This window comes from Bos mutus, chromosome 8, assembly GCF_027580195.1.
Source record: "Bos mutus isolate GX-2022 chromosome 8, NWIPB_WYAK_1.1, whole genome shotgun sequence".
NCBI lineage: Eukaryota > Metazoa > Chordata > Mammalia > Artiodactyla > Bovidae > Bos > Bos mutus.
Window position 1 is genome coordinate 9788509 of NC_091624.1, and position 24655 is coordinate 9813163.

A 24655-nucleotide genomic window follows, 5' to 3' on the forward strand; every position below is an offset into this window, starting at 1 on the left:
ATCTAGGGACCCCCTTCTGCTCACCCATCTCCAGGACAGGACCTTCCTCCCTCACAGGCCTGTCTTCAGTTACCAAACACTTTCTGTAATCACAGAGCCCTCCCTCGTACTGATTCGCAATCACCTCCTGGTGATTTTCCTGCACTGGGATTGCGGCTACTTGGAATGTGTCTGCTCAGTCCCCTCCCATCAAAATGCTGTAAGCTGTGAACACTATAAGTGTTCCATCATCTCTTCTGCACCATTCCTCCATGGGCTGCATGCTTTTTTTGCTGTAAACCCAGCCTGTCTTGTCTTCATCAGCTAGGACAAGGATGGCAGCAAGTGTCCATTTCAGATTTTTCAATTCTAGCTGACTGGCCATGACTTCTTAGTGTACTGTGCTGAGAAGGATTCTGAGGTACACTTTTGGGACATGTGCAGCCAACAGTTAGGGATGCCTTTCACTATTGGTTTTACCCAACAAAACTGTCATGGTCAGTATTATCTCTGCTCTTCTTGCTAAAAAAGAAACTTGATATGTTGCTCCCAAGCTCCATAATGATTTCAATGGCAGTGACAGTCTTTCAAGAGTGAGAAGTACCCTTTTTGGTACACAGAATTTCTGGGCAGCAGGGAACTAGCAGAGACTACTTGCAAGCCTGGCAGCCAGCCTCCTGGGCATCGATGCCCCTCCCCACGCTCCTCGTCTGAGAAGCTGCCAAGTACCATCCATGTGTCCATGACCAGGCTCCTCCATGGGAAGTGCCTGGGATAATGTTTGTGCCACTGGGAACACTGTTCATCTGATGGCTGTTAAAGGGCCAGTGAGGACCTGGGGGTGGGGACAAGGGGGATGGAGCTCAGAGAGCCCGCAAACGGGAGGCTCCCTCATGAGACAGCACTGGCTGATCGAATAGGAGCACTATTCTGTTCAGTGGCAGAGCTGGCCAGAGCCCTCTGCGTCCCTGCCAAGTGCCTCGGGAACATGTTAACTCCACAGTGCCCAGCCACACTGTAGCACAAGCTCATTCAAAGAGTAACTCTAACCAGCATTCCGCCCTGGCCACAGCCCAGGGAATGCCTTCCCGCCTTGTTTACTTCCAGGAGCAGGTGGGACAGGGTGTTATGAAGTTGAGTTGCCAAGTCTCTTCCATCTCCCAGGGCTTTGCTTGCCCCTTTATAAAATGAGGGCACCGTGTGCCAAATCTATAGCACGTGGGGCTCCATTGCTCACTTTCACATCCGTGGTAGACATCAATAATCAATCATGCCACCCTTCAGAACCTTCAACATGGAACTCCTAATAGCCAACAGCAACTACTTGGACTTGGACCATAAGATAATGTCTACATGCCATTCTGAGAAGGGATGAGTTCATAAGGTTTCATTCTAACATCATTTTTTTTTTAATTGCCTTTCTTTCCTGCTGCTAAAAGGCCAAGCCAGATTCCTTCAAGCCTGACCCTTGACAGAAACTACACCCTCAAGGTGGAAGGTCAGCCTTGATGGGTGTGAGACAACCGTCGCCACTAGCAGGAAGTGCCCAGCTCCGGCTTTGGTACCAGCTCCCAACTGGCAGCTCCACAGCTAACCATTGCTTTTAAACCTTTTCCACAGGGTCCTCAAAAGCAGTTTACTCAGAAATCTGAAAACATCCTGAAAGTCCCTGGATTTTGGTGGGGCAGCGGGGAGCAGTATTAGAAGGAGCTCAGGGGAGAAAATCAAGAACCACCCAGAAGCCATGTCTTCTGACACCTCATCCAGTGCTGGCTTTCTTCCCCATCCTATTTCTTCTCTACAGCACACTGGCTTGTTTCTCAGACTTGGGGAAAAAGCAGAAACTATTGCTACTCTTTCCTTTTGAAGGGGTATGTTATACTATCAACACGAGTATTACTGCGAATAATGGTGAATTATTTACTAAGTACGATGTTTAGTACTTTATACACGTGATCGCGGTGCATCCTCACACAGCCCCATGAATCCGCAGTTGTGAGAACTGAGGCACAGAGAGGTCAAGCGGCCTGCCCAAGCTGTAACGGACACTAAGTCAGGGAACCTGCGTTCCCAGGTTGAGGAGCCGAGGTTTTCCGCGCACAGCACCGTCCCCCACCCGCTGTCCCTTTGTGTGGTTCCCACACCCGTGGGGCAGCCAGGACAGGGAGCATGCCTGCTTTAGCAGGAGAGGAGAGCAAGGCACAGCAAGGGGAAGGCGCCTGCTGCTGAGAAGCAGCTGAGCCGGAGACCAGCGTCCGTGGCTGGCACGAGGCCCTGGGGCCACTCACTGTGCAGGCAGCTGACCCAGGGAGGACCCCCCCAGCATTTCCTTAGCGTGGCCGCTCCAGGCTTCCCCCCTGAAGCCTGACTGCCGACCCTATCTCAAGATTCAGATTCAACTACCCTTCACCAGACACCTCCTGGTGAAGGGCATACACAGCTTCTGGGTCCAGTGAGTCTTAAAACACCGCCCGCCCCACAAAATTGAGCATGGGCAGATCGTCTCCTCTGTTAACGAACACGTCCCTTATAGGCTGACACAGTCCTTGGCTGTAGGGTGTGAAGCCGGGTGGAGGGAGCTAAGACACAAGTCCTGGAGCAGACTCTTCTTTCACTTGACACCGAGCTAGGTCACTCATGCTCTTCAGCAAGTATTTCTGGCTCATTCCGCTTCTGTCTCGGGGGAGGATGGCATTTTCCAGCCTCCCTGAGGATGCTCCCTGACTAACCCGAATGATGCCAGAAGCAGGCTGCCAGCAGGACACTGGAGCGACCCAGGTGGGGCGACAGAGACCACAACCAGCTGAGGCACAGTGGGGAATGGGAGCTCGAGGCTGATCCCCAGCGGTTGCGAAAAACGGCAACAGGACTTGAGTTTAAACTCGGGGAAAGAGAGCCAGGGGAGCCTTCCCCTACCAGGCCCTGCCTGCCTCTAATGGGACGGAAGCCTGGAATTCAGGAGGAGGTGGGCAGAGCTGCCCCAGGAGGGACAGGCAGGTGGCCTCCTGAGCACACAAATGTGGAGGACAGCGAGGATGCAAATGGAGGTCTGGGAACTAACCAGGCAAGGCCTCTGTGTCAGGATGCGGCATGTGGACTATATTTTACAGGTCGGGGTTGCAAAACTGGTGGCCCATGGAAGGACTCTGACCACAGATATGTTTCCTTTGGCAGATTTTAAAAGTCAAATTAGTCACCAACATTTAAAGCCAGAAGAATTTACCTTAAAATTCTCATTTCTGGCAAGTGCTGTCAGAGATCCAGCCATGCTGAGCCCATCTTCCCAGTTAGTTACCGTAACTCTCCAGCTGGACCCGAGCCCCACCACCTGCCTGTCTGGCTCATCTCCACAATGCTAAATAAATGTATCTGTTGGGCCTTGCGGGCATCTGCGTTTGCAAACCTGGCAGGACTGTAGGCAGCCTCGGAGGGGTATCCCCTGGCTCACGCTGAGAAACGGGGAGAGATGGTTTCTAAGAAGCTCATTTCTCTGAGCTCCTCTGAGCCCAGCCCAGACCACAAGAGGCAGAAGAACGTGCCAGACTACGACTCATCCGATCCTGATCAGACAACTAATCTGAACAGGACCCACACTGAAAGTCGCCCCCGGGGAAGCCCAGAAGGAAGAAACGCAGACGGGCATTTAGGACACTGAGTGATGCGCGCTGTGCTGGATGCACAGTGGGAGGGGTTCCACGAGGCCCACAGGAAGTTCCAGGCATTTGACCTGAAAATCTTAAAGGACAGGTTGGCTTTTGCCACGTCAAGTGGGAAGACAAGCGCTCCAGAGCAGAGCTGAGCAGGTAAAGGCAAGTGTCAGGAGCCGAGGCCCTTCCCTGAGGGCAGAGGGGAGCCACAGAAGGCCCCTTCAGCCGGCCAGGGGCAGGGATCCCAGGCCTGTCTCCCCCAGCACTGTGCCGCACGTTCCCACCCTGGCCCGGGCCCACCCCGGCCCGGGCCCGACCCTGCGGACAGGCGCTCACCCAGGGTCTGCTGGTTGCGGACGCCGCCGATCACCACGCAGATCTCGGCAGGCACGTCGCCGGTGGTCCCATCCTTGCTGACCGCCTTCTTCTCCTCCTTGGCTTCGCCCTGCCAGATCACCTCCTGGATGTAGTCGTCCGGCAGCTCCGTCTTGACCTTCACCTCCGTCATCGTTCCCTGCTCGGTGCTGAGCGAGGCCTCAGCCGGCGCGGGCTCTGGCCCCTCCAGCTTGTTGCTTTTCTGGCTGCGCTTCAAGCGCTCCCTGGCAAAGAAGAGAGTCTGCTCAGACTGGACCCCAGCACCGCCCCAGACCTACCTGGAAAACTCCCCCTCCCAGTCCAGGAGGTTGCAAAATGTTCAGCTACAGACCCACCTCTCATGTAACCATTTCCTTAAAAAGCACATGCCACATGCCCTTGAGGATCCTCTAGGGAGCCCTGGGGGCTCCGAGGAACACAGTTTGAAAATCACTGGGCTCGGATGGCTCCAATTCCACCCATTTTGCTGATGGAGAAGCTGAGGTCTAAATGTGACCAGTATAACTGGAGCTACATGAGACCTGCAAGGAAAGCTCTGGCTGGAAGAAATCAGTTCTTCTCAAGCTTCGATGTGCCCATGAATCATCTGAGAATCTTGGTAAGACGCAGATTTGGTTCAGAAGGTCTGGGGTCTTGCCTAAGAGTGCATTTCCAGCAAGCAGCCAGGGGGGTAGGTGCTACACTTGGAGTGGTAGGGGTGTCAGCGGCTTGATGTGTGCAGAGCGGGGTCCGCTCCACCCTTTGCAGAAGGGCTGCAGAGTTCCTCCTGCTTTATAGACAGGAACATATAAGCCGAAAGGCAGGGAAGCTATGGAACCAATCTGGGTCCCCACCCTCTGGCCTCTAGGTGGCTCTTCAAATAAGAGAAACCATTCTCAAGTTAATATGCTCAATATGGAGGAGAGCACTGAGGTCTTGCGCAGAGCTGTGACCTGCCTGGGGCCACACACAAGACTGGTGGCCAGCCAAGGCAAGAAGCCAGGTCCCCGCCATCCACTGGAACCACTCTCCTTTCAGGGAGACTCTGTCTTATCACAAGGGCCCCTCGTCCTTCTGGCATTGGTTGTAAAAGCCAAGGTGTGCACAAGCTGGGGAATCTGATCATGTTCCAGGCCTGTGATGTTGCCTTGGCCAGGCCCAGCCCTCGCCACTGCTCCAGAAAGGCAGCTGCACCATGAACTTCAAGGCCCAGACTCAGGCAGGCTCCGTCAGGCCCAGCTAGTATACCAAGTGGAGCTCAGCGGAGGTGTCCAGGCTGGGAGGCAGGACCTGGGGTCTCATCCTGGGTTGGCTGGGGGCTTGCTGTGTGACTCTGGACAAGACCCTTCCCCTTCTGGGCTTCCAGCTCCATCTACCCCAAGAGCATGGACTTTATCATGGCCACTGTCCCTCCCAGCTCTCAGCTTTCTCCCAGGTTGGGGAACTGAGCAGAGACAGAGAAGGAAGGCCCTAGCTGATGAGGAGGGGGCACAGGAGGGCCACTGGGGAGGTGCTGTGGACACCACTGCACCCCCAACCCCCACTTCATATGGTGAAGTCCTAATCCCCAGTGAGACCGTATCTGGGGATAAGGTCCCCCACTTCATATGGTGAAGTCCTAATCCCCGGTGAGACCGTATCTGGAGATAAGGTCCCCCACTTCATATGGTGAAGTCCCCCATAAGGTCATCATATGGTGAAGTCCTAATCCCCGGTGAGATGGTGAAGGTCATATGGTGAATCCCCCGGTGAGACCGTATCTGGGGATAAGGTCCCCCACTTCATATGGTGAAGTCCTAATCCCCGGTGAGACCGTATCTGGAGATAAGGTCCCCCACTTCATATGGTGAAGTCCTAATCCCCGGTGAGACCGTATCTGGGGATAAGGTCCCCCACTTCATATGGTGAAGTCCTAATCTGGGGATAAGGTCCCCCACTTCATATGGTGAAGTCCCTAAGTCGTAATCTGGAGATAAGGTCCCCACTTCATATGGTGAAGTCATAATCTGGGGATAAGGTCACTTACCATGGTAGTTGAGTTAATCTGGGGGAAGTCTTTCAGAACAGTGAAGATCCTTATCTGATAGGACTGTGGCCTTTGAAGAAGGAGAAAGGTCTTTCCCACTCCTTCCCTACCAGGTAAGGACACAGAGAGGAGGCTGTCTGCAAGCCAAGAAGAGGGAACAGAGGCGGCCTGATGGGAAAAGGATGCAAGGAATTGAATTTGGAGCATCACGGGGCCAAATCTCAGAACTGCCATTCTCAAGTTGTGGGTTCCTGCAAAAGTGACGTCACTCCCGAGCCTCAGTCTTCACACCCATACAGTGGGGATAAATACAGTACCTACTCCACAGTGCTGTGATGCAGACACAAGGCAGCATCTGCAAGGGACCTAGAAGAATGGCCCCAGTGGAGACATTCTAAGGATACCTACTGTCTACAGGATGGTGGGAGGGAAAGGAAGCGTGCAGAGGACACTGGAGAAGGGCCTTACATGGCACTGTTTTTAGTGCAGGGTCTGTAGAAGTAAACCAATGGGGTTTAAACCCCAGTACTGCCATCCCAGCTTGGACCCCTGCATGGGCCCTGATCCTCTCTGAGCCTGTTTCTGCATAGGGAGGCAGGGAGCCCCGCACCTACTCAAAAGGCCTCAAGAGATCAATTGTAAAAAGTGCAGAACCAGAACACAGTCTAGACTGACCAAGACAAACTTCTGATGGAAGTTGCTGAAACCCCGATTCCTGCCCTGAGACCTAGCAGGAGATACCACTGGTCAGTCCTGCCCACTCTGAGGCTCACGGGGCACAGAGATGGGACTCAGGGATCCTGTCTGATTGCCAGGGGCCAGTCTGGCAAGAACACAGCCCACAGGTCCTGGGGCAGCTGGGCAGGCAGGCCACTGAGGACCCTTCCCAGGCTGGACCCTGGCTGGAGAAGGCACTCAGCCCCAAGCTCAGAGCAGACATGCTCCCCAGGGCTGGAGAAGAGGCCATCAGAGCGGAGGGGTCCCACCTGTCAGCGGTCCCTGCAGCTGACGTCACAGGTCAGGAAGGACAGCCCCCTGTCCAAAACACCCTCACCCTGGGGTCTGAGACCATCCCAGCCAAGCAGACTCAGGGTCCCTTTCTGCCCTCAAGGACCTCAACAGCATCTGCCATCCTGGTGCGAGGGAGGGCTCTTGGGAGTCTGACAAGTTGGGCTGTTGGAGTCTGACAGGTTGGGTGTCCACAAACCCCACAACCTCGGGCCAGACACTCCCCTCTCTGAGGCTCAGTATCCTTGTTTGTTAAAGGGGGACCACCATGAACCTTGCCAGCGTGGGGCAGGTGGTGAGCCAGGGAGCTGCACAGAATGGATGTGCGTGGATGGCAGCTGCCATTATGACGACACTGGTCCACGATGACATCCCTGCCTCCAGGAAGCCTTCCCTGATTGCTTGGGATGGAGTTAGACCCCCACCTCTGAAGGCACCCCTCCCCCCGCCACCTGGCATGAGTGACTCTTACACCAGGAGCTACATCAGCCATTGTCTCGCCCACGGGCACAAGGGCACACAACCATCCACTCCCTTAAAGGCAACACCCCCAAGCCCACGCTACACTGAGAACATGGGGACTTCTCTTCCTCTGGCTTTACAATTTAGATTTACAAGCCCAAATGTTGCTTTTCTTGGATGCTTTACATTTAATTAGGTGTCCTCATAACAATGGAATTGCAGAAGTCCTTATATCACTTTGAATTAGTGGTGCAGCTCTTTCAAACTTCTTTAAAAATTTTTTTCATATATCATTTTTTAAAATAGAGCTCATTATTTTAATTATATCCATTTAAATGTACAGTGGAGCCCTTGGATATTCTCAGCACGAATCATTAGGTATATTAGTGAAAAAGCACTTGGAATCTATCTACATGCTGACACTCCATAATCTATTCTATTTGTGTCGCTGTAAAATAGATTTATATATAGATAACTACAAAATAGTTGCTCAAGATATGCTATGAATTTTATATTTAACCCGAGTCACACTTCAACATAAAATCTAAAGTCAGGCACTAAAAGGATATTTCTCAGTAAGTACATGCTGTCTGTGGTCACTAGCTCAGGCCAGAATGCCAGGATAGGAGCCAAACCAAGCAGGTCCCTACCCAAGGAATTCCCTAAGGCACCTGGCCTTTCACTAAGGTGAAGGTTCTCAAAGTGTGATCCTTGAAGGCCTAGGGGTTCCAGAGTGATGGCCCAAAAGCAACCATGGGGCCTGAATTACAAGGATGGTGGTGAGTAGGCCTCCAGGAACACCACTTTATCTGTCTCTGATACCTACAACTTTGCTTTTAGTGGTGGTGGTGGGGGGGGGGGAATGGGTAAATGGTGGCCCCTCCAAAAGATAGAAAGGGTTAGTCGTTCAGTGGTGTCCCGTTCTTTGGGACCCCGTGGACTGTAGCCTGCCAGGCTCCTCTGTGCATGGGACTCTCTAGGCAAGAATACTGGAGTGGGTAGCCATGCCCTCCTCTAGGGGATCTTCCCAACTCAAGGATCAAACCCAGGTCTCCTGCTGCAGGCAGATTCTTTACTGCCTGAGTCACTGGGGAAGCCAAAAGATAGACCCATGACCTAATCCCCGGAATCTGTGAATGTGAACTCATTTGGGAGAGGGCTCTTTGCAGATGTAATTCATTTCAGGATCTTGAGACAAGACTGTCCTGGATTCTCTGGGTGGGCTCTACGTGCAATGACAAGTGCCCTTATCAGAGACACAGGTGGGATCTGACAGACAGAAGAGGAGACAATACAGAGAAGATGAGAAGGCAGGAGAACCACAGATTGGACAGATGTGGCCACAAGCGTTGGAGAGGCAAAGAGTAGATCTGCCCCCAGAACCTCCAGACGGTGTGTGACCCTGGTGTAGACCTGGTTTCAGACTTCTGGCCTCCAGAACAGTGAGAGATCGAGTTTCTCTTGTATTAAGCTACTCAGTTTGTTGTATTTGTTACAGCAGCTACAGGAAACTAATACACTGCTGCTGCTGCTGCTGCTGCTGAGTCACTTCAGTCGTGTCCGACTCTGTGCGACCCCACAGACGGCAGCCCACCAGGCTCCCCCATCCCTGGGATTCTCCAGGCAAGAATACTGGAGTGGGTTGCCATTTCCTTCTCCAAACTAATACACTACATGTGACTAAATAAGAAGACACAGCCCCAAAGCAGTTAACTTTGCAAACCCATGGCTTCCGTCAGTCCCAAAGTTTTCTTTTGCTTTGTTCTTACTCATCCCCATGGCCGGGTCTGATCTGGTCAGTCAATGCGCCCACACGCCTGCCCGGGGAGGTTTCAGAAACAAACCGCTTCCTCTGGGTCTTAGCAGATGGTTCGCTGCTCATATCCACCCCATCACATCTGGCGCTCACGAGCGCCCTGTGGCCAAACAGGGAGCCAGAGCAGAGGGCTGGGCCCATATCTGTCCCTCCCCACTCCACATCCAGCCCCAGCCTGGGGCCTGCTGCACAGGACAGACTCATCAACACGATGTATAATGAACGGTGTGCCCAAGGACACACAACCTCCAGCAATGAATCTGAGAACAATTATTGCAACTTCTGTCCTAGAGTCGTTCCCACTGAGCCCTGCAAGAGAGCCACCAAACAACTTCTCAGTGGACTGGAGACCCAGAGACAGATGCCATTTCTGGCCATGTTGAAGGAAGAGTCCCAGCGATGCCAGATGCCCAGGAGTCAACCAAAGTTCTTTCTGGGTGGAGTTTCTACATCATCCCACCACAAATGGTAGCACCTAAAATTCCAGCAAGTCTCAGGGGTCATGAGGAGTCCTCAGCACACTGGACTTCTGTCCTGCCCCTACTCGAGTCAGTTTTCCCATCTGATGATGAGTGAGCTGGAGTCTGAGATGTCCAAGGCCCTGGTGGAGGCCAGACCTCTGCCCCACAGGTGTGCATGTCTCCTGTCTCTGCCGCAAGGCTCAGCCTCAGGGCCACTCCACCTTCACCAAAGGCCACTGCTTATTTCCTCTGGTACTTTAGCCACTGAAATAATGCTAAAGCTGGTGGGGAGGGATCTCTAATCACAGGGTGTAAGTAATGACTTGGTTAACTCTCTCTAGAATAAAACCTCATTAAAAGACTCCACTCATTATGAAAGAGGGTTAACTGGCCTCAAGCTGCACTTAAACACAACACTCTCTATGAATGCATGCGGTGTTAAATGAATTAACACACATCCAGCCATGATGTCAGGGGCCGTGTGTACCCTGCTGCATAGGCTGACCACTGACCTAGTCTTCCGGTTCTACCCAGCTGCCCACATACCAATAATTGGAGCACAAATGACCATTATCTGCAGATATTGGGAGGCTCCTCCTCAGCAATGCTTTCCAGGTCCAGTGAGGTTCCTGCCCTCCACCCCCATTCCACCAGAGCAGTTCTTTCCCAGGCCTCCCAGGACCTCCAGGCTCCTAGGTCCAACAGTTCCTACTCGGTCCTGACTGAATTCAACTCTATCGGCAGCCTTTAACGAGCTCCCCTCTCTTCTCCTCCAACTCTTTACTCACTATGCTCTGGGCCTTCCCGTGGGCCTCTCACCTTCTAGCCACTCCTGTTTCTTCTGGGGATTCCTCTTCACCAACCAACCTTTCCATGTCAACCTGTCCCAAGGATAAGTTGGAAAGCCTCTTCATACTCACTTCCCGCATGATTGCACCTAGATTCATGCTTTTACATATGAACTATGTGATGATGAACTGCAAATCCTATCTCTAGCCTGGACCTCTCCCTGAGCTCCAGACCTGCCTGAACAACTGCCCAGTGGACACCTCCACTTGGATGCCTAACAGGCAGGCAACCCTGTTTATAGGTCCAAACTGAGCTGCGGCTGTGGCCCTTCCCCCAAGTCAGGAAATTCTCCTGACTCCAATCCCAGTACTCTTCCAGCTAAACCCTGCAGCCAAGGACACAGTCATCGGTTAACGGCAGTCTTGTCCATTTCAGTCAGTACAATTCCACCACTCTGGGACCATCCTCGTCTCTTCCCTCACACTCCCTACTCATCAGTCTACCCGCAAATCCTATCAACCCCACCTTCAGAACATGTCCAGAAGCCGACCACTGCTTACCAGCCCACCGGCACCACTCTCATCAAGCTGCCTTCCCCCTCTCTCTTGTCTTGCTGTAATATTCTCACAGCCCGTCTCCCTGTTCCTATCCTGGCCGGGCCAGCTCACATCATTCCTTGGCTCAAAACCCACTTACAGTTCTGAATCTCACCCAGAGTAGTAGCCAGAGTCCTTGCTTCAACCCTCAGGGCTCTGAGACATGCCTCAAGTGCCCACTGACTTCATCTGCTAACCCTGTCCCTCCTGTTTCCTCCCCGGGGGGCCACAGAAGCCTCCTCCCTGTCCCCTGAGCAGGTGAGGTAGGCTCCTGCCTCAAGCCTTTGCATCTGCTCTTCGCTCTTTCTGAATACTCTCCCGGTCCCCAGATGCCCCTGGCCGGTTCTCCCCTCCTCCAGGTCTTCACTCAAACATCCACATCCCTTCCCTGCCCTACGTGTTCTGCTCAGTATTTCCCCTGCACTCATTTAACACTTGTTACTGCTCGTCCTCTTCAATGTCTCCCCAGCTAGAACGAGAGCTACAAGAGGACACGGACCCTATCTCCTCAGTTGGCTGTCACTCGCAGTGCTGCCTGGTATGGGCGAGGTGATCAGTCAACGCCTGCTCACCTAAGGAGCCAAGAACGAACCTTGCAAAGGTCAATGCAACGTGGCCTTTGAGGCGTCTCCCTCTCCCCACCCCTCAAAAGAACTGTCGATGTCTGGACTGCTTCAGCTGACACCCAAAACTGAAGGCAGCAACGTCCCACCCATCTGGCCCTCGGGAGAACACGAGCTGGAGATGTTTCATTGGAGCCAAAGTTCTGAATAAGTGAAGCTTCTTCCTGAATTGTCAGTCTTATCTTCATCCTTTCCGGTGGAAATTTTCTTGAATGCAACAAGCTCTTCTTACTTTCTGAAATGCCAACAGGGCAGCCTTAGCAATGCTCTGACACCATGACTTTTTTTTCCCTCCAGTTTTGAGATACTATTGATAAAGGAAATCAGTCCTGGATATTCATTGGAAGGACTGATGCTGAAGCTGAAGCTCCAATACTTTGGCCACCTGATGTGAAGCGCTGACTCATTTGAAAAGACCCTGATGCAGGAGGAGAAGGGGATGACAGAGGATGAGACGGTTGGATTGCATCACCGACTTGATGGACATGGGTTTGGGTAGACTCCAGGAGTTGGTGATGGACAGGGAGGCCTGGAGCACTGCGGTTCATGGGGTCGCAAAGAGTTGGACACGACTGAGCAACTGAACTGAACTGATATAACATGCAAGTTCAAGGTGGACAGGGTGATGATCTGGTATTACAAATTGACACCAGCCCCTGAAGATGCAGGGGCACTATTATATCTTTCATTGGCTGATTCAGGCCATTGGGCAGGGGTAGGGCACTGAAGTCTCAGGGTGATACCCACAAAGGAGCCTGCAGCCTCAAACCAGTGGCTCTGGGAATACCCCCTCTGCTTCTAACAGGGTCTGGGTCCGAGTCTCACTGCCAATTCCCTGTGGCTCTACCCCACTGCTTTCTGTACCCCTGTGCCTGGACCCTGGCAGATGTCAGCAATGATGCAAGCAGTAAACAGCCAGATGTAAGAACGCCAGCATGCGGAGTGGAGGAGATGCTGATGCAATGATACAATCACAGGGCAGCCAGGACACACCAGGCGTCTAGCAGGGGCCAGGGGGCCAGGTGCCGCTGCAGGCCGTACGCAAGTACCACCTCCTTGCTCTTCACAATGCCTTACGTGGCAGGTCATTTTGTTTCACAAATAAAAAAAAACGAGGATCAGAGAAACAGAGTGACTTTCTCATGGTCACACAGCTTTCTAGTGACAGAAGCAGGATTCAACCAGGTCTGTCTGACTCCAATCCTTGGACTTTTTTAAAACATCATCTGGATGATTTCTGTTTTTTTTTTTTTTTCTCTAGAGAAAATAATAAAAACCCTTGTTGAATGAATGAAGAAATACAAGACTGAATGACCGGAAGCTCCAAGAGATGGGGAACATGTGCGTTTCCTTGTCTCCTACCGTATCCTTAGTATCTTGGCCAAACAGGCACATGCTCAACACTAAAAACAGAAAACACGGAAATGCAAGAAAACAAAGAAACGGAGGGCCCATCTCTGCCACAGAGAAAGGTGCGTGGGCTCTGTTCAGCGCTGACCTTCAGCTCTCCTTGATGTGCCCCAGAAGGGCGGATGTGTTCACACTTGTCCTTTGAATGTAAAAAGTTTCCTGTTTTCAGCCACAAGAACAGAAATCATGAGGATAAAGGTCACAGCTTCACTACGAACCTGGAAGGGTCAAAAGAGAAAGAACCTACAGCAAAACCCCAGTTGCTGCAAACCCCAGTACTGAGGCAGCTATATTTACTATTCCACCCGTGATCCACATCTTCACGGCATCACCCATGCCTTAATAACCCTCAGAATTATCCACTTCTGTCATGAATCACTGAAATATTTTAATAAATAGTCAAGTAGGAAAGATTAGATTAATAGATTAAAAACTATTAACCTATTAAACAACTCTTAACAGTCTAGAAATTCAAAATATCCTACAATGCATAAATATATCATTAGTCTGAATTAATTTTTAGGCACTTAATTTTCTTCAATGTATGGCTGTCAGTCAGCCACAACGCTGGGTAATACCGCAGCTCAGAAAGACAGCGTGAAGACTTAAATATTAAGAGTTAATTCCCTGGTTAATTTAAACTTAAAATAGAGAAGAGCAGGAGTCTTGAGCAACGGCTGTCAAGTCACAAACTCCAACATTTAGCAGGTGGGGCCCTCCGGGGAAAGCTGGAAGCTTCTTTCAAGGGAGTCATGGCACATGGAAGGTTGGCCCAGGTCAGTAATAAGAGTTGCTATTAACAGTATCTTACACAGAGGCGCTGACTGTGTTTTCCAATGGGTCGGTCCACGGTATGACACATATCAGCTAGCAATGAGCACTGCTCTCTAAAGACCCGCCTTGCTATGACTCTCCCTACATGACTTTTGGGACTCTGCAGACTCAGGAATTCTCACCCACTTAGAATGCCCTCGACGGCAGGTGGGGAAGGGGAGGCCACATAGGAGCCTATGTCCACTGTCCTGTACCTTCCAGGGCACCCATGGTGTCCTACACAGACCCCGGGGAGCAGGTGACTCAACCTGAAGAGTAAGGCTACACCTAGGCTCTCACACTGGCTGTATAAACAGAGACTACACCCCTCTCCCATCAACGTTACTTCCTACCGAGGTTGTGACTTAGCCTCGATCACTGATGCCCAACACCCCTGGCCATTCACCTTGGCATGAAATGTAAAGAGGCCTCCCGACAGGACCGCACCCCTTCTCTCCTGCCCACCTTGACAACTGATGCCAGGAGCTGCCCAGCTGCTTAGAAAGCTCTGCCGTCCCTCCACCGTGCTTGCCCCATCCTGGCACTACATCTGGCCTCCACCCCTCTGCTCTCCACCCACCAGATCAGCTGATGACCTTGTCTGGGATCTGGAATGCATAGCCAGCTCCATCCATGCGCCCTACTATGAACACCCAAGCCTGGTCCCTCACTGTCCAGAGGTGTGCTGCCCCCGGATACACAAACGAGACTCCTCAATACACAATCCAGTCTCCCCAAGGCGTTTGAAGATGATAAACTAGGTGTGCGGGCTGTTGCCAAGCTTCCTAACCTGTACACACCTCTCTTTCCTGATGTGTAAGCACTAACCTCGAAGGGTTATTTAGAAGATTAAAGCACAGAGATGTTCATAAGGCGCCCAGCACGGCACCAGACACCTAGTGGGGCTCAGTAGCTGTTAGTTCTCTTCTCCTGTCTCCACCAAGTGCTTGTCAGGCAAAACACGAAAAGTGTGGTCCAACTGTGGAAAAGGGGAACTCTTAGGTCACAGGTGGAGAACTCATAACTGAAGGTAGGAGAGGAATGCTTAGCCCCTGTGAAAACCAAAGGAATGGAGGGTAGGGGCCCCTGCGAAAACCAAAGGAAGGGAGGGTAGGGGCCCCTGCACACATCTGCAGTGAAGAGGAGGGAGGGGTGGGCACACATGTGGACAGGCTCACAGGGAAGGTGGTGTGATCAGGGTGGTGGGTGTGATGTGCCCACGCTCTTAACCATCGTGGTTTGCGTGAAACCTGGAGGCGGCGGAAGCCGAGGGTGAGGAGAACGATATAAACAGCGAGGCTGCGGACGTCTCCAGGGTTGCTTTCTCAGATTGAGGGCTTTTGTCATTAAAGGGCTCGAGGGACTTCCCTGGCGATCCAGGGGCTTAGACTCCGTACTCCGAATGCAGGGGGCCCAGGTTCGGTCCCTGGTCAGGGAACTAGATCCCAATTGCCACAACTAAGACCTGGCACCATCAAATAAATTTTAAAACAGGGGGAGTTTTTGAGAAGCAACCCGGTCATATCATCCTGGTTCCATTCTCAAGACTGAGTTTCTTCAGGACAAGACAAGACTTCCAGATGCTCTGTACTGGCAACTGCAGCTTCATGAGAACTTTCTTAAATACGCTCAAGGAGCACAGGTGGGAAACTCGAGCTGGGTGGTTAGACAGAGTCCGGGTTCCCGAGAGACCCCAATCGCTTCCCATTGCTGGACCATTCCAAGCTTGAGAACCACAGGGCCATTTGGAAAAAGGATTCACCATTTTTGATACATATGACTTGCAGTTTGCATTTCTGTGGCCATCTCCAGAGGACAATCCTAAGGATGTCTGAATTTTCCTGCATCTGCCTTATTTGTGCAGTTAACAGTAACTGATTAAGCACAGTGAACTCTGCCCACCAGAAAAGCAAGGAGCCCCCTTGGAGGAAGTAGATGAACCCTTACAGCCAGCCTGCAATTTATGATTTTTATAGCAAACCCTGGTCCCAAGTTTAGTAAGGTGAGAACACACATTTCTGGAAATCAAATGAGTTCTAATTACAGGATCAGAAACCTATAGTCAAGACAAAGACTAAAAAGTGAAAGTGAAGTCGCTCAGTCGTTTACAACTCTGTGACCCCATGGACTGGAGCCGACCAGGCTCCTCTGTCCATAGGATTCTCCAGGCAAGGATTCTGGAGTGGGTTGCCATTTCCTTCTCCAGGAATCTTCCCCACACAGGGATCGAACCTGGGTCTCCCACATTGCAGACAGACGCTTTACCATCTGAGCCACCAGGGAAGCCCCCAGGATAAAGATGGCACCTGACTAAAACATACCCAGAGCTGGTTCTCATATAATTCATTCTGCTAATACCATCCTGGTCACTGACCAGCATCAGGCCTACTGGTACTATGGAATTTTGTGCAAATAAGGTTAATTTGTTCAGGGCTACTTTAATTTTCCTGCTGAAAGCCAAAAATGCTAAATAAAAAGAAGCTATTATTTGAAAGCAATTACACATCCATGCACATGTGCTTATGAGATTTAACTGCCCATGGTGGGGGGTGGCGGGGGGCGGACCTTGGCTTAAAGGACAAGACCCAGTGAGGCCCAAAGCCATCTGATTATTTGGTTGACCATGAACAAGTCTATTTCTCAGGCCCTGTGAGAAGGAGAGATGCCAACTGGTGCCTCAGAGGGACCCTGGAGGGTCACTTGAGATACACAAACTGCAGGACACAGGAAGTGGATCATGGTGGGCCCTCAAACACAAGTTCCACACCCACAGTCATCCCCACCTCCAGGCTCCCTCTGATGTCCAGGCTCTATGAGAAGTCAACTGCCACCCACTGTCCCCTCCTCCTGGGAATGGAATCCAGCACTGCAGTGACAGTGGCAATAAAAACAAGCATTTACCGAAAATCTACTACAGGCCAGGCATTGGGCTAAGGTATAATGCCACTTAAAAAAAAATTATTTGCCTGTGCCAGGGCTTTCTTGCAGCATACAGGATCTTTTTTCTTTTTAAGTTGTGGCATGTAGCATCTTTTAGCTGCGGCATGTGGGATCTGTTTCCCCGACCAGGGATCAAACTCAGGCCCCCGGCATTAGGAGCATGGGGTCTTAGCCACTGGACCACCAGGAAGTCCCTACATACCATCATTAGTGCACCTGATCCTCATCCACACCACTATGAGGGCAGTATGAATATAACTCCCCATTTTACAGATGAGGAAACTGAGGTCAGGTAACTAGCCTAAGGTCATACAACCAGACAGTAGGTGGTGCCAGGATCTGAACCCAGGCAGTGTGGGCTCAGAGAGGGGGTGAGTGAGATGCCCCACAGACCAGGCATGCAAAGTGGGAGCCACAGGGACCATCCTGTTCCACTCCGGGGCTCTCCCAGGACCAAGCAGAAGGCTGTGCATTTTGAATGCAGGACTCACAAAATGCTGTGCTGAAACGAATTCCTCAGGCCTGAAAAACATGGCCTTTCAGACACTCCCCTCCAAGCCTACTGTCTAAGGTTCTGCCTGTCCTGAGCTTTTGGCAGTACCTCTTTAACATCTTGCCCCTTGCAGTTTATTCTTCTGGCAGACAGAATGATCCTTTTAAAACCAAATCATGTCACTCCTCTGCTCAAAACCCCCAATGGTTCCCCATTTCACACAGGGTAAAGGCCAAAGTCCTGACAAAAGTCCCCAAGGCCCTGTGAGCCATGTCAGCCTCCCTGTGGTTGCTCCAACACATTATGAGCACTTCTGCCCAGGGCCTTTGCACCTACTGTCCTCTCTGCCTAGAATGCACTTCCCCAAATGACCGCTTGACTCAGTCCCTCATTTCCTTCAAATCTCTGTTCAAACGTCACCTTCTTGTTGATGCAATACTCCTTCTGACTTTCCCAATCTCCCTCTCTGCCCTTCCCCCAAAGCACTTCTTACCATATGACAGGCGATGTAGTTTCAGTATTTATGTCTCCTCCATTCCCACAAGAATGTGAGCTCCACAAGACCAGGGATTTCTGTTTTGTTCGCCACTGTATTTACAGCACCAGGGTCAGACCCTAGTACTTAGCAGGCACTCAGTAAGTGTTTGTGGAATGAATGAATGAGCCTTGGTCTTATCACCTTCTCCTCCACCCCAGTCTCCCTGTCTATACGGCCTGGATCACTTGTTAGGCAACTGGTACACATGGCAAACAAACGAGTCCCTCACCGCCTCTATCCCTGGCCTGCCTTATCTCCAGATGAAAGGGCTGGACCAGATTATCGACAAAGTCCTTCCAACACTAAAAACCTTCAACTGACAGAAAAAAGGGGGCCCTAATTCTTCATTACAGCAAGGCTGAAGCTACATTTATTTGACTATGAAAACTCCATTCAGAATGTTAGAATTTTCTACAGTTAAGGCCCCATAGCCCTCCACGCCTCTTAGAATAAATGAGGTTTAAATGCACTGGGCTACGTGATCTGTAACCTGCACACCAGGTTAGCATTAACCTCAAGTGCTGAGATCACTGGTCTTGTAAAACCGACCCAGGCTGGGTTACAGGGAAGTAAACCAAACCACCGGCAGTCGTCTCCTAGGATCAGAAACACCACCTCTCCTTGTCCCCCTCAATTTAACACTAATTCCTTAGCAGCCCATGCTGTTGCTTTTGGGGTTTAGCCAGAGGCCCTCTGGAGAAGGAACAACATGAGGTGTTCTGGGCCAAAAGGAAGGCGCTGGGACGAAAGCAGACCCTGGTGTGATAACACAGCGTGCATGGCACAGCTTGGAGCGGAGGTCAGAGAGTCACAGGTCCTTCAAGGTCAGTCCCAACCAGGACCATCCAGCCTCACTCTTGACTTCGGGGAGCCTCGGGCTTTAGTCTCTCCATCTGAAGCCGGGACTGCATGAGTCTAATGCTCCACAAAGCATCCAAGACTCTTAACCCCATCTGGCCAATCTAACCCAATATCTGGGCTCAGTCATGCCTGACTATCTTTGCAACCCCATGGACTGTAGCCCACCAGGCTCCTCTGTCCAAGAGTCAAATTCACCAGCGGCATCAGCTTAGGGGTATGTTAATGTTCTCTGGACATTTAATGCAGAACTCACTTCTCACACTGATTGCTGGGTCACTCGACAATAACACTGCTCTGGTTTTTCAAAGATGCTCTATTAGCTTTAATGACAGAATCAATATAAACTCCTTCTGAGGCCCCGCCTTCTGGACAAGACTCCAGCCGATGGCCCAGCCCTGGTCCCCTCACAGGCTCCTCTAAACTCGGTAAACTGATCACTTCCTACAGCAGCAGGAGGGCATGGTGGAGAGGCATCTGCGTCAGAAGAGTCAGACTCGGGTAGGACCCTGGCTATGCCGCTCACTTCCAACTGTGTACATACCTCTCTGGGCCTCGGCAGCTTTGGTAGTAAAGTGGGAATAATAAGATCATCCTTCACAGAACCGTGATAAAGATTACGGGCCGTGCTGTGTTTAGTTGCTCAGTCGTGTCTGAGTCTTTGCAACCCCATGGACTATAGCCCGCCAGGCTCCTCTGTCCATGGGATTCTCCAGGCGACAACACTGGAGTGGGTAGCCATTCCCTCTTCCAGGGGATCTTCCCGACCCAGGGATCAAACGCAGGTCTCCCTCATTGCAGGCAGATTCTTTACCCTCTGAGCCACCAGGGAAGCCCAAGAATACTGGAGTGGGTATAGACTATCTCTTCTCCAGGAGATCTTCCCAAACCAGGAATCGAGCCACAGGGTCTCCTGCATTGCATGCAGATTCTTTACAAGCTGAGCTACCAGGGAAGCCTCATAAAGATTATATTGTTTAATAAATGTAAATCACTTAGCTCAGAGCCTGACTAAATGGTAGTTATTTTTAGAATTTTTTTCTCTGCATCGCAAGTCATGCAGTAAGGTCTGGGCTGACTCTTTCTGGTGTATGCTCTGGCACTGTGGTAGTCACAGGGGGCTCCATCACTAAGTGTATGCAGATATAGGTTAATCAGGGAGAGCAAACAGATGGCACACAGGCCACCTCCCGCCTCCCCTGACCAGGCCAGGCATCTCTAGCTGATCTCAGCACTCACTACAGCCTTGGGCCGATAAGACACAATATAGAGCTTCAGGCATCTGTGAGCACTGTGGGGAAACCCATCTGCTGTTCTCAGGTCGCTAGGCAGAGACGGTGGCCTGGGAGAGATCCGTGCATTAGAGAGTGAGGGCAAGGGCCACACATACATACAAGCGATGAGGAAAGAAGGGAAATGTGTTCACTGTTGCAGACCCAGCACTTTGAATGGTGCCTGCCATGGAGCAGGTGCCCAAATGTCTGTTGGATGGATAAATTAGCATCTAATCCATCTGAGTCCATAGCACAGAGTACTGGGTCTAACCTAGCAGGTGTTCAATGAACAAGAGAGGGCGGTGGGGGCAGCTGGCTAGACCCTCACTTGAGTACAGAATCAATAAGTGGACAGAGCACCAGCTTAGGGAGGGCCAAGGCCTGATACTGCCACTCACTCAGCACATGACCCTGAGCAGGGTCTCTTCTCCCCATGTGTTCAGTGAAGGGAGTGACTAGACAAAGCCCAAGGCCCCTTTCAGTCCTGACATTCAGATCTAGGAAGCATGTCCAGGCACTGGCAGTCTAGGGACTCTCGCTACCCCACAAGCCACAGCCTCATACACTGTTCTTACACAAGATTCTCATCTCAGGGGCCCAGGAGAGAAATACAAGGGCACTGGGCAGCCACTGGCTACATGAGTCACTGTCTGGATTTCCAAGCCCAAGCTCGACTGCTCAGCCCTTCAATCTAACCCGCACTCCCTGCCCCTACACTATCCCAGCTTCTCCCACCTCATTCAGGGTACCCATCCCATAAACACTCACTGAGTGCTGGCTGGGGATCAGCCCAGGGCACTGAACAAGACAGAAGTGGCCTCTGGACCTGGCACTTGAGAAGCAGAGAAAAGCACACAAATACGAGGAGTAAGTGAAGAGCGAAACAGGCCACAAGCGACACAGGCCACAGGTGGGGCTGGAGGGGCTCAGAGAAGGCGTCTCAGAGGGGAGGATGGGGTTGGGACCTAGAGGGTGAAAGGGTCATGGAAAGAGTGGGGAGAAGAGCATCCCAGGCAGAGGAACAGCGGTTGCAAAGACTCTCCGGCCAGGAGCTGGAAAACTATGGGCACTCGTGATTTACGTGTCATCTGTGGCGGTTTCTGGATTATGCTGGCAGAGGTGCCACAGTGACCTGTGGCCTGTGGAGTGTGAAGGGCTATCTGACCCTTTATAGGTAAAGATGGGCAACCCCTGGTTTACAGAGTTAGAGGGTCAGGGTAGCTAAAACAGACTGAGCAAGGAGGAGACATACGAGAAGACCAGGGAGGTGGGTGGAAGCCAGGCCATGCTGGCTTGGGTGGGTTACACTGATCTCCAGCCTGGTGTCAATGCCTCCTTTCGAGCCGTCTCCAATCCATCCTGCAAATGGGGGCCAGGGTGATCTCCCTGAAACACAGAGCTGAGCACCCTCCCCTTCTTCTCCCATGGTTTCCCAAAGCACATTACAAGGAACACTAGCTCCAGGGGACAGACTTCAATAAAAGCATGCCACAGTTAAGTAACTTTGAGAAACATGTCATTCTCCTCTCTCTCTCTCCGATGCTCTCAAGCAAGTACCCTAGCACGTGAAATGCTTTGGAAAGTTCCACAGCAAAGAAATCTGCGGACTTTGACTCGCCATTCTTCAAATTATTTGGCCAAAGAACCCTTCCCCCAACCCCATAAAAATCTATTAACATTTAAAGAACCAGTGTTCCATGAGCTGAAGGGCATACTCCTGTGCTTGGCACACCCAGCTCCAGTAGGTAATCCTAGAGCCTGTCCTACATTTTGTGGATGTGGCCTGGGAAGCCTTCTCTCTAGGCTGTCCCTTGCTTTCTTCTTGCCATCAATGCCCTAAATAAAGGTCATCTGGCCACCCCAGCTGCTCTATCCAATGGAACAGCACCGACGTTTATAGCAAGTGAGTGTCTGCCAGCACCCCTGGTGGTAGACGTCTACTCCACGGGCCTGTCCAGGGTTGCTTTCCCCCTATCTTCGGTCACAACATTCCCGCTCTCCTTTGGGGACCACCCTTCCGCCATCCCCTGCCAGCTCCAAGGGTGAGGTCTGGCTAAGCAGACTATTCCACCCTCCTGATTTGGAGGGACGGGCTTAGGGGAGGAGCACAGGACCGAAGTCAGGCCAATGAATTCCAGACTAGCCTGGGCACCCTTGGAGTTCACGATGAGGCAGTCGAGATGGGATTCAACCCCAGGTCCTCCTGCCCAGTCTTGCACCTCACCCCCAAATCTCCGCTAACTTGAGCAGCCAAGGCCAGTTCAGCATTGAGTCATCCTTAGATTCCAGTCACAGGTGCCCACAGAGGGCACCAGGAGGGCTGGGAAGTGTTACTCACAGCTCCATGTCCTCCAGGGAAGTATGGCTACTTCTCAGCAAAGGGGGCTGGCCTGGACCATCCATTCTTTCAGGTGGTAGGTGATGACCAGACAGAGGTGGTTGTTAGCCAAGTGACCAGGGATGAAGGAAAGGGGAGTGCGGCAGAGGGTAAGGGAGGGGGGCATACCTGCTTGCCGCGCTTTTCCTTCCAGCTGCACTGGCTCCGTCAGCCTGCAAAGGAAATCCAGAACACCTACATCAGCCAAGAGGAAGACACAGAGGCTACCCACTGTACCCTACCAAGCTCCCACTCAAACACCAGCTTTCAGAGGGGTGAGCGGGCCACCACCCCCTGCTCCATTCCTCCAGGCTGGAAAAATCTGCCCCCAGTGGCAAGAGGAGGTCAGGACAGCCATCCCCCGACCCCACCCTCCAACACCAATCTGCTTGGCCCTTTAAATCCAGCCGAGCACCCACTGCCAACATAAACCCAGCAACCACAGAGCTCCTGGGACTCAGTGAAAAGCAAGTAACCAGCTAAATCTGAGATTGAATTGCACCATTTTTATTTTCAGCTGGGATTTCCAATAAAACAGTAGCCGCAGATTTATTCCTACCGACTGGAGGGGGAAAATCTTATTATGTTAAAACAGGCTGTCCCCCAACCCTGCAAGCACAGGGAGGCAAGAGAATGCTGGTTTGTAATCGCTTTTATTTGGGGGGTGGGAGGTAGGGAGATAAGGCTAACCAAATGAAATCTTCAGAAATCATGAAATTCTGGTTCAGATGGAGAGACTAAGGCCCTAGAAGAGAAGGGAGTTGCCTGAAGTCTCATGAGGAGTGAGTGACAAATACCCAGCGATCCCAGTGACACCTAGGCCCATGCTGGGGAGGCCTCAATGCTAAGGCCATGGACATGGGAAAAACTAAGGCCATGGGTTCTCCAAAACCCCTAGTTGGAGATGCATGGCCCAGCTTTGGGGGAACATTTATGATAATAGTAACCACAGTTGGAATAATGCAAGTTCAAAACTCAAGTGCACATGTGTTTCCAAATTCAGAATCTTTCCAATTTTAGAATGGTAATATGTTGCATGTGTTCTATATTTTGCAACAACCCTGGAAGGGTCTGGGGAGCACCCGGTGCTCAAGCAGGTTGACATTTCTGTAGTGAAACATACGCAGTCAGCACATGGGTGACAGGAAGACGGCACCTCGCCTCTCCCCCTCCTGGTCAAGTTCTGTCACCTCACCAGTTAGAAAACATCTTTTCGTTTCCAAGCTTTTTGAAATTCAGGGTTGCAAATGAAGGACTGAGGACTTAAAAACAGCAGCAGCTACCTGTTAATGAGTGCCTCTGAGAAGCTGCAAACTGGCAAAACCAGATGGTGGACTTCGATTTAAACAGTCAATATATAAAAATAAAGGGATTTCATCCCCCCCAAAGCCAGATGTTCAGCTTCTAAAAGCAGCATGCAGTCCCACATGACCAATCAGCTGGAGTGGACATACCTGGTTAGCCACAGTCCCCACCACCCCCTCTTGTCTACTTCCCCACCCAGTCCCCTGTGGGTACCAAGACTCACTCCCCCAGCCAACTTCCCACCCAGCCCTAACGTGTGGGCACTGAATGCCTCTCATTTAATCCTCTGGACAGGTTCCCCAACACACATACACAGTCTTCCCATTTTACAGGTGAGGCACCGAGGGTCAAAGAATTTAAGTCATTTATCCAACATTCCTTGTGGCTCAGCTAGTAAAGAATCTGCCTACAATGTGGGAGAGCAGGATTCAATCCCTTGGTTGGGAAGATCCCCTAGAGAATGGAAAGGCTACCCACTCCAGTATTCTAGCCTGGAGAATTCCATGGACTTTATAGTCCATGGGGTTGCAAAGAGTCAGACACAACTGAACGACTTTGACTTTCACTTTCATCCAACATCCCACAGCTACAAGCCCAGGTGTGGGTCATTCCAATGCCCACTTTCCTCGGCTCTGGAATATTTTATCTCCCTCCAACACTCAAGAGAGCCAATTGGGAAATGGGGTGAGTGTACACAGCCCCCACTGCCCACAGGAAGGAAACGGACAGTGAAGGGGGTCACAAACAAGGAGGCAGAAACACAAGGCTTGGGAGGCAGAAGCTAATGGGACGCCAGTGTATTATTTCCATGGAAGAAACAAGAAAGCAGAAGATGGTTTGCAAACAATTTCACTGGGAGCAAAAGAACAGGATCAATTACAGCCTC

At 51.4% G+C, this 24655-nt stretch overlaps 1 protein-coding gene across 5 annotated transcripts in view; it reads right to left on the reverse strand.

The window, feature by feature from the left end:
• ZNF618 (zinc finger protein 618) overlaps positions 1-24655 on the reverse strand; it is a 200734-nt gene that overhangs the window by 71310 nt on the left and 104769 nt on the right. For all 5 annotated transcript variants that reach the window (XM_070375048.1, XM_070375047.1, XM_070375049.1 and 2 more), the window contains exons 2-3: positions 22594-22637; positions 3963-4225 (exon numbers count right to left, since the gene is read on the reverse strand). In XM_070375048.1, the coding sequence (XP_070231149.1) occupies positions 3963-4225; positions 22594-22637 (307 nt within the window). The remainder of the gene's footprint in view (positions 1-3962; positions 4226-22593; positions 22638-24655) is intronic.